At 46.1% G+C, this 10,209-nt stretch overlaps 1 protein-coding gene across 3 annotated transcripts in view; it reads right to left on the bottom strand.

Annotated features, from left to right (window-relative positions):
- Positions 1–818: 818 nt before the first annotated feature.
- The window catches only part of PRKCH (protein kinase C eta), a 231,150-nt gene continuing 221,759 nt past the window's right edge, over positions 819–10,209 (bottom strand). For 2 of the 3 annotated variants that reach the window (XM_024118032.2, XM_028495975.2), the window contains 2 exons: positions 2,675–2,818; positions 819–1,265 (listed from right to left, as the gene is read on the bottom strand). In XM_024118032.2, the coding sequence (XP_023973800.1) occupies positions 1,119–1,265; positions 2,675–2,818 (291 nt within the window). In that variant the 3' untranslated portion in view covers positions 819–1,118. Of the gene's footprint in view, positions 1,266–2,674; positions 2,819–10,209 lie in introns of those variants that run through there. The other variant, XR_008618681.1, reaches the window with a different exon arrangement.

The raw sequence follows: 10,209 nt of genomic DNA, 5'->3' as shown, positions 1-10,209 counted from the left end.
CTCCAACTGCATACATGGGTACATATTATAAGTCCTTCTTTGATACATGTCCTGCTTACAAGAGCCATTTCTAATTATTAAAATGCATACCAAACAAACATCTTTGTCTCTTAAAATATAATTTAAATAAATTGCTAAGGTATAAGCCGTTAAGTCTGGTCATGGATGCGAGCGGAGTACGATTCTTCAGTGATGAGTCCAGAGCAATATTGGCACATTGCCCCCACGACGAGATTCCACAAGTCAGCGAGCACCTGAGCTCACCTGCTGATTAACCTGCCGATTATGTGGATAGTTGCTGTTGGGGCATCGAGCTGCCTTCTGTGAAAAAAAGTTATGTGCAAAGTATGACACAGGCAACGTGGAGAGGCCTTTCACAGAATGCAAACGCCATTCACGTAACTTAAGGATGAAAGCACGGTGAAAGCAAATCTGTTGTTTACACTGCTGGGTATTGTGGCCCCATCTCACTGGGCACTCAATAAATATCTATTAAATGAAAGTAAGGATAAAAGAATAAGCTGTAGCAGTTGCCTTGGTGCCCATCTGTTGTCAGGATGGGGCTTTAAGTTATGAGCTTTATGGACACACTTTTTTGTTCAGAGTAAATCGTTCTATTTGGAAGCCATCCCTTTCCTTCTCTTCAAGTTCTTCATCAGCATTTACAGACTTCTTGCAGAAGTCTGCCAGTATTCGGGGCTCATTGGCTTACAGAAGAGCCCGGCACCCCATACAAAGTCTAGGTTTGTCCCTTGAAGTAAAACGCCTGATTGGCTCAGAAGTTCAAGGATCTGATTTATTCTTCACACCTTTTCTCCTTTTGGCTCCTGTTAATATCCCAAACCCCAAGTAGCTATGGAAGCTCAGAGGCTGAGCAGTGTCTTTCTTCATGAAATCTCATTTTAGTATCAACTGTTTCCAGGACCGTGGCTCCCTCAGGACTCGAAATACTGTAGTTGATCTCTTGACGTTCCGTCCTTCACAGAGTTCTCCACCTGCTCCCTGAAGGTAAGGTTCTTGTTCTAAGGCTGATGCTGAGGAGTTCCCCACAAAGGAAATTCCTGGAAAATCTCTATCCCCTTTTGATTCTCATACCATCTCTCCCATTCCCCATTAGGCTATGGATGCAATTCTGGAGAGACAAAGGAAAAGTTTCTAAACTCATCCTGGTTAATCATAGGAAGATGTCCCTCATCAATTGGAGTTAAAACTGGTTCTTCTTTTATGAAGTCGGGGTCAAAATTACTGACGTCTTCTCGGGATTTCTGTCAAAAAGGAAACAAGGAAAATTTCAGATTCTATGCACTTGAGGTTTAGTCATCTTCCATGGGACTTAGCCCATTTCAGTGAGTTCAGAGGACTGCCCTGCAACTCTCTCGGTAGTGTTATTCACAGTTATGACAATTGGTTAAACAGCTGCTTTATACTAATTCTACTACTGCATTGTGTATTACTAGGGCATTTGGTAACCGCCAATTCACTAACCCCACAAAAATCTTGCTGAGCAGGCCAGCCTTAGGTTGGGAAACTAAAAAATTAATTTGCTGACCTGACCCAGCCAGCTGGTTCACCCTCCCCATTTCACTGAGGTACCACTTCTCAGCAGGCCTAATGGAGAGGCATATAAACCAACAGAGGTTGAGCAAATTCACGCTTGCCCCACCTCCTGTTTTACAAAGGTCTATAAGCTTGAAGAGATTTTTCTTGAAAGACTTCTTGGAAATGCTGAGTTTAGGGAACAAATGCCTCTCACTTTACTCAATGGTCAGATTCATTCTGCCCTGCTGGCAAAGCTTTCCCTCCTCCCAGAGGGGCTGGCAGGGGGATGTCCATTAAAGGAAGTGGCTTTGTCTCTGGGTCTCAACCTAGCAGGCTGTTACAGATTAAGCTAATGACGCCTGGAAATGTGTATTTTACATCTTTATAAACTAATCCTGGAGAGATCATTTTTACCACTGTGAGACCTCCTACTTCTCTTCCTTGAGTCAATGATATTTTTCTCTCTGCCTTTGAGCACCCCTCATCCCCCTAACTCTTGATGATGTACTGCCAGCCCAGCTTCTCTGCCTTCCCATCGTGGGTCCCTTGACCCACCCATGAGAAAGAGCTTAGCTCTCAGACCGAGAGCTGGACCACCCTCAGGAATGCCACCCCACTCAGCTGCCTCACTTCCTAGTGAGGTGCTCCCAGCATTTCCTAGTGAAAGAGGACTCGGCCTGTTCTGCCCTGAGCCCTGTGCTGCCGTAGCTGTTACAGACCTGAGCTCTCCAAGCCAGGGAGCCAGGCTTAGGGCTTTGAGGAGCATTTCATGGCCTCTCTACTTTCTTGGGGGCTTGGGAAAGGCACCCTGACTAAGGAGCATAAGGAAATCAGCTAGGAAGAATGAATTTCTCAACCAAACAAACACTTCTTAGACCCCAGGAAATTTTAAATTGAGAGAGGATGGGGCCAGGGCAAGCAAGAGGTAAAAACTTTTTGAGAAGTAACCCTGGCACACAGAGAGACGTTGCCTCAGGGGCAAGGAGCCCAGCCTCCTCCTGGGTGAAGTGCCTTGCAAAGCGTCAGGCTGAACTTCCAGTCTGATCATTCCCCAGTGGACCATCTGGCCGCTCAGTGAAACACTGAGACATTTTAAGAAAGAAGAAGGTCTACTAAGGTGGTCTCGGACACTTACAATTCTGGGTCTGAAAGGTGGTTCTACCTGGCGATGGTTCAGCTGGGTCCAGTCGATTTCCTTAAAGAAAGGATGTCTCAAGATGGCATGCTCGCCACCCTGACTCGGGCTGCCCAAGCGCATAGTGGGGTTCTTGGTCATGAACTGAGAGGGGGAGAAAGAGAGTCAATCATTCAATCCTAGACAATAAGTATGTCACAAGACGTTAGGCATTCGCTCTGGCAGAAGAGCCGATGTGAGGCTTTCTGGCTGATCTTGCTTAACCAGCTGAATTTTCCCATTACAGGCAGCACAGCCACCATGAATCATCCCGTAAAGGCGCAATTTTCCTTTACACACGAGGCGCAAATTGCTCATGTGTATTTATGGCCTTCCCCACTTCCATTTCTGACGTGGCAACTAAAATAAAACCGAGGGGCCCGGTTTTCTTTCCTGTAAATACCATGTATATTTTTTTTCCTCTTTAAAGAAAAGAAACGCTTTATAAAATAGTGTGCTTTTCTCCAGCACTGCAGTTGTGGACAGCCGGCATCTTATGAATGGGGCTACTTTTCAGAACAGCTGTGCCATTCTTCTGAGAGACCCAACCAGCCGGCCAGGATTCCCACTTTCTGACAAGACCACAGAGAGAAGAATGAGAGTCATTTTTCTGAAGAGCTGTGTGAAGAAGCCGCAAGGGTGAAAAACTTAAAGTTCTGTGTTCGGGCTCCAGGAAAAACAAAGTTGGCCGCTTTTATTATGCAACAAAGATATCATAGTTTTGAGTGAAAAGTTTTTTTCTTTGAGATGCTCCCTTCTCTCCTGCCCCTCCATTTTGAAATGTTTCGTGACTGAGACACTTGCCACATAGTCCAAAATTTAAAAGCGCTGCCATACATTCAAGGAATGTGTGTATATAAATCCTCTGTATTTATATCAGTTGGGCAACTTCCTCGCGGCTGAGCTCCTATCAAGATGTTTTGGGCTAACCCTCCTTTCACAGAGTGGTCAATAAAGGTATTCTGATCGTATCCTGACCAAAGACCAGTACAGGATAATTCACTTTTCATGGCCAGAATGTCTTCAATTTTAAAGACATAAGCTAATTTCCCATTATCAAAAGAAAATTGCCTTGGATAAAAACTTTTTAAAATCTTAAATCAAGTTATCTTTAAATGAATTTATAACAGTCCCCAAGCACCCCTTTCCAAGTCTGATTTATGAACACAAGACAAAAGTAACGGTGTGTTCATAGAAATGGCTTTGGAGTGGAATTTACACAGTATTTTTGAAAAAATCTTGAAGGTGCACACAAGAAAGGGTAGGGCTGGGAGGTGAGCAGCCCTGCCATGTCAGGTGTCCAAAGCTGCAAAACCTCCTGGATTGCTTCAGGTGAACGCGATCAGGTGGAGGGAGGAGGCTGCTAAAGCCCCTAAGCAAATCTGACAGGACAGACCTCATAAAATGCTAAAAAAGCTTCCAAGGGGAGCTAGTAAAAACTGAAGACACGGATGGGGTTTAATGGTTTCTCCTCTTTCCTAGAGACAAGGAATGAAAGGCCTGGGGGTGCTGAATTTGGACGTGGAACTCGAAAGTAAAAGCAGCTTTCAGAGCTCCACAGCAGTTAGCACTCTGGACACGCACGGTGATCAGCGTAGACTTAGGAAATATATCTCATAAACAACTCCGTTCTGAAAGAGCTAGGAGCTCATGCTGCGTGGGCTCTCCCCAGATAAGTCTGTGCAACTCAGAAAGGCAGGGGAAAATAAATACACAAAAGAAATGAGTAGATTCTCTCCTTAGGAAAGTCAATGGGTTACAATCCCTGATGGAACAGCCTGTCTATTCTAAGAGCTAATTAACAAAAAACAAACAATGCTGCAAAAAACTCAAGCTACAAGGACAGCAGAACAGACCCAGATGGCTTGTGGGAAACTCCCAGGCCTGCCAACGGTGCGAGCAGAGGACACCTTGTGAATGTGTGAGTACAACTTGTTCTTCTGGGCAAGAGGAACAGTGTGGGACTCTTGATGCCAGGGTGGCAGAAGCCCTGGTGTCTGAACAACTTTGCCCATTTTTCCCTGCCCCGGCACGGAAGCCAACCTTCCAAGGGGCACCGTGGAAAAGCACTGCCCAAGGAACAGGAGACCAAATCGTGGCTGCTCTCCTCTATAAACTTCATCCCTGGGAATGGAGTCAGGCAGAATAACCCTTTCACTAGCTTATGCTTAGAATTCTGATAAATCCGTTCGAATAACCAAGCAGTTTTGTTTTAACTTTGGCTGTATCTAAAGGGCTCAAGATATTCATTCTCCGCATAAAAAAAAAAATTCAATTTACAAAGATTTGCAGGTGTCTATGCAAGGCAGTGCACTAGGCCTCATAGGGGGTGGGTACACGGATGACAAGGACAGTGTCTCCCCCCATGAAGGAGCTGATCAAGAGAAGGGGCAGAGGCTAGCACACTTTATCTATAACACAGCTGGACGAAAGGAAGAGAGACACAGCCAAGTGCAGCGGGAGCTTAGGAGAGAGACTGGGAAAATCGCACTGGGGGCTGGTGGTGAGAGGGCAGGCGATGGCCTCCCAGAAGAGGTGACAGTTGATGACATGAGGCAGATACATAGAATTAACAGAGCCAGGAAGGAAGAGGGCGGTCACGCCCCAGATCGCAGTTGGCACAGCTGTAGGCAAGCACTGGCCACGTTGGTGAGGGAGCCTGTAGGGTGGTAGGGCTGGCGTGAAAGGACGGCCGAGGAACCGGGGGGCAGCCAGTAGGACCCGACAAAAGCGTACGAAGAGGTGAATGACGAGAGCTGCCCTGTGATTCAGGGATGACTCTAGCCACGATGGGATGGATAAATCCCTAATGGAGGGGTAAGAGATTCGTGGGTAGGGGGCTGACTAGTTAGGAGGCTGAGACGACAGCCGAGAAGACACAAGTCTGGAAACTAGATTTTCTAGTTAGTGGAAAGGAAAAGAGGGGAGCGGGTCCTGGAGGGCTTGTGGAAGAAAAATGAGCATATTCCGCACTGCCTGGAGCTGGGGGGAAGGGGCAGGACAGCCAGGTCCCAGGGTCCTCTCCGGCTGTTGAGGGACGGAAGAGGATAACAAAAGAGAAACTGATTATTGTTGGGAGTATTAGTGTTAATAGAAGTATAGTAGTAGTAGCGGTAGTAACTTTTGTCAGAGGGATGAAAACAAAAACATCTACCATTTCTCAAGGTCTTAACAGATCTGGGAGGTTGGTGAGCTCAGCTTTGCATTTGAGATGTGCAAACATCCACCAGGAGCTGACTAGCCCTGTAAGCCTGGGGTGCAGGCCAGGGTGAGAGGTCTGACACCCAGGGCCATCACCGTTTGGTGAGAAAGAGCTGATGCTGGGAGGGCAGGCTGGGGTGCGGGGAAGGCAGAGGTGGAGGGAGAGAGAATAGAACTGAGAGCAGCTCCAGGCCACAGACATTTTATTTGGCCCACATAGAGTGTTTTTAAAATAATTGTAACTACTTGTCAAACATTTAAAAAGTAGCAAGAAAGTCAAGTTTTCCAAATTCTCTTGGAAGATGATGGAATATTCTGGAATATTGGACCTGCACTTCTTCTTGGTGAAAATGACCTGGAGTTGAGCAGTGGCTGCCTCATTAGCTGGGGCATGTGACCCCCTGGTCCCACCATTCCCCTCGGCCTCGTACCTGGCTGGCTCCCCGCATGCCTGTGCTGGCTCTGAGCCCTGGCATAGGGTGGAAAGAAGGCCGGGGTGGCATCAGGAGCTCATGAGAAAGCCAGAGCAGGATGAAGACCATGGAACAGAAACCAGCACAGGGACCATTCCGGGCAGGAGGAGGGCTGATCGGTGGTGCTGAGGGCGTGGAAGGCTGGGCAGGGAGGGTTATAGCTCCTCTATGACTGACCCCTCCCCACTCCAAAGATGCAGAGGTGGGAAGTTCAGGGAACACTGAACATCAGTCCCAGGCCTGGAATCTTTCACAGTACATGTCGGTGGAGGGGTATGGGGTTGGGGACAGGAGGGGTTCACTGCCCTAGGCCAGGCCCAGGACTCTCCTTAAACACCATGTTCCTGCTGCTGTGATGGTGACGGCACGATCCCGTTGCAGAAAACTTCCTCTGTTTGCTTATGCCCCTACTGGGACCCGAATGCCAAACAAGTTAACAACCATGGCGTTTAGCGCCATCACTCACCTGTGTCTAAGGTCATACTGAAAACTTGCCTCACCTCAACTGACCTTCTCTCCGACTGTGGTCCCAATGAGGAAGTCAGCCAAAGAGGAAAATAAAGTGACTCCCTGGAAGATTCTGGACACATTTACTAAAGGAAGCAGAATGGCCGCTAGGGTCAACGAAAGCACGTTATAAGCCGCAAAGAGGGAGGAGGCCAGGGTGGAAAATCTGATTCTAGCCCGAATGTAAGTCTCCAGCTAACTGGAGAGCAGGGGCAAGAATGCGTGGACTCGTTTCATATTCCCCTTCCTCCTGTGGCCCTCGTGAAAGTGGGATTTCTCTAGAGGATCCTGAAGGAATCAGAAGCACACCTGCCCAGAGAATGAGAAACAACAGTTCCTTCAAGGCTGCAGAGAAGGCATGACCACAGGGGAAAGCAGTCAGCCAGGCACCTTCCTGAAGAAACATAAGCAATGTAGGCCAGGTCTGCACAGGAATGTCCTGCAAAGCCTCCTGCCAGCCAGGGATGGATTATAAAGGATATAAGAGCTCCTCTGATATGGAGGGCCCAGAGGGGAAGTGGTTAGGGTCTGCAGCTTCACTGCTGTGTTTGGATGCCAGTTCTCCCATTGATGAGCTGTGTGACTTTGGACAAATGTATTAACTTCCCTGGACCTCAGATTCCTCAACTATAAAATGGAGATTTTTCTGTATATCCTAATATTATGATGAGTAAATGAGATAATCAGCGTAAAATACCTGGCACAAGAGCAAGCCTTCAACCAATGCTAGTGAGTTTCAGCAAGCAACTTGTTAAACCACTTGGAGGGCCAATCCTGTCCTACCTAAAGACAGGGGCATGGACTGAAAAGCCTCTGAGAGATGAACATCTGAGGTGAGCCTTGGCCCCGAGGCTTATCTGGCTCTCTCTCTCTCTCTCTCTCTCTCTCTCATACTTTGCAGCCAGAAAAAGGGAACAAGGTCTGTTTCTGCCTTCACAGTCCCAAACCCCAACAGGGGGGGTGGTAGTGATGGTCTGAGAAAAAACAATTTTTCTGACAGAAAAGATTTCTAAAGACAATCGAAAATAAGAATACAGATGATACGCAGGTTTTAACGTGCAGTTGTATCTGCTTTCACAACAGAAGGGAAGTGCTGAATGCGGGGTGAAGGGTTCAGTGGAACACTTCCCTGTAATTCTGAGGTCAGCTATAGCACTTGTCCTGTCTTGTAGGCTCTGCTACACCTGAGGCGGCTTTGGTTTTGAGTCTTCAGATGTTCCAGAGGATAGAGTTCAAACTCACCCCGTGTTAACGATGTGTCTGGAGATAACAGGGTCCAAATGTACTGTGAAACTCATTCAAATGTAGGCAATGACTAAAAGTATATTTCCTTTCAAAATCTGATTTCATAGGAAGAGGACTAGTTATATAAATAGGGCAATTAATCTAATGAGATTTTCTTCCAGGAGAGAGAGAACACTGTATTTTCTACTTAACAGATGGATTTGGCTGTTGGGCAAACAAAAGGACCTTTTCCTTTCATTCAACTTCAGACCAAAGGGCAGAGAGTTAGCGGTTAGTGCTGGCAAGCATGCCATAGGACATCCCCATCAGTATTCCAGGGAGACGCTCCTAGTTAGGAAGAAGGAATTTTATGACTCTACAAAGAGTCCTGAGGAGGGAGTGCAGAGAAAGAACACAGGACACAGAACAGAGTATGGTTCATGGCCATGAAGGCCACCCTGGGGTGGATAAAATGCATGCTTGCGTATGTTGCAGCCTCCTGTGTCTCTGTGTTTTGCCACTATCACAGGTAGAGTCTGACCTCGTTATGAAGACTAGTCAGCAAACTTCTCCTCTCATACCCCTTCCTGCCAGCTGCAGTGGTGGGCATAGAGCTGACAACCACCTGTGCCAGCCACATTTCTCCAAAGAAGACATAAAAATAGCCAAGAGGCACATGAAAAGATGCTCAACACTGCTAATTATTAGAGAAATGCAAATCAAAACTACAATGAGGTATCACCTCACACCAGTCCGAATGGCCATCATCAGAAAATCTACAAACAATAAATGCTGGAGAGGGTGTGGAGAAAAGGGAACCCTCTTGCACTGTTGGTGGGAATGTAAATTGATACAGCCACTATGGAGGTTCCTTAAAAAACTAAATGTAGAGCTACCATATGACCCAATTCCACTACTGGGCATCTACCCTGAGAAAACCATAATTTGAGAAGATACATGCACCCTAATGTTCATTGCAGCACTGTTCACAATAGCCAGCTCATGGAAGCAACCTAAATATCCATCGACAGAGGAATGGATAAAGAAGATGGAATAGTACTCAGCCATAAAAAAGAACAAAATAATGCCATTTGCAGCAACATGGATGGACCTAGAGATTGTCATACTGAGTAAAGTAAGCCAGACAAAGACAAATATCATATGATACTGCCTATATGTGGAATCTAAAAAAATGGTAGAAATGAACTTATTTACAAAACAGAAATAGACTCACAGATGTAAAAAACTAACTTATGGTCACCAGGGGGGAAAGGGAGGGAGGGATAAATTGGGAGATTGGGATTGTCATATACACACTATTATATATAAAACAGATAACTAATAAGGACCTACTGTATAGCACAGGGAACTCTACTCAGTATTCTGTAATGACCTATATGGCAAAAGAATCTAAAAAAGAGTGGATATATGTATATGTATTACTGATTAACTTTGCTGTACACCTAAAACTAACACAACATTGTAAATCAACTATAGTCCAATAAAAATTTTTTTTAAAAAAAGGGAAACTGAGGAACAGACCCATCTGGAACCTGCCCCAGGCCACACAGTTTGGGAGTGGTGGAGCTGAGATTTGAAGCCAGGCCTATCTAACAGTAGAAGCCTTTGCCCTCAGTCACTATGCTAAACCTCCTTTTGAGGTTTATCAATCTTCTCATTTGGATTCTGGATGAAAGAGCAGTGACAGGTCAGGAGCAATCCTGGGTGCTCAGGACCTCACCTGGATAAGAATACACAGCACTGTGTGTGTTTACTTATGTTGTACTTCCTTTGCTGACCCACAGGCTATTCTTCTTCCTCTGACTCTATGGAGGGAGACGTGACGGAGATGTACACCCAGAGCAGGTGCCAAGAGAAGGGAGAGAAAAGGAATAGTCTTGAACCCAAGGAATCCTTCATTCTGACCACCTGGTTTTATTTCCAACAACTGGGGTCTTTATATTGGAGAAGAAAAGACAGATGATACTGTTGATAGTTTCAAATAATGGAAGTGCTGTTGGCCAGAAGAGGCAGTTCTAAATGGGAGAAATAAGTATGGGGAGTGGAAGTTAAAGGAGTGTATGTAAGGAT

The sequence above is a fragment of the Physeter macrocephalus genome, chromosome 11 (genome assembly GCF_002837175.3).
Source record: "Physeter macrocephalus isolate SW-GA chromosome 11, ASM283717v5, whole genome shotgun sequence".
NCBI classification, from domain to species: Eukaryota; Metazoa; Chordata; class Mammalia; order Artiodactyla; family Physeteridae; genus Physeter; species Physeter macrocephalus.
This window is presented reverse-complemented; position numbering and strand designations above follow the sequence as displayed.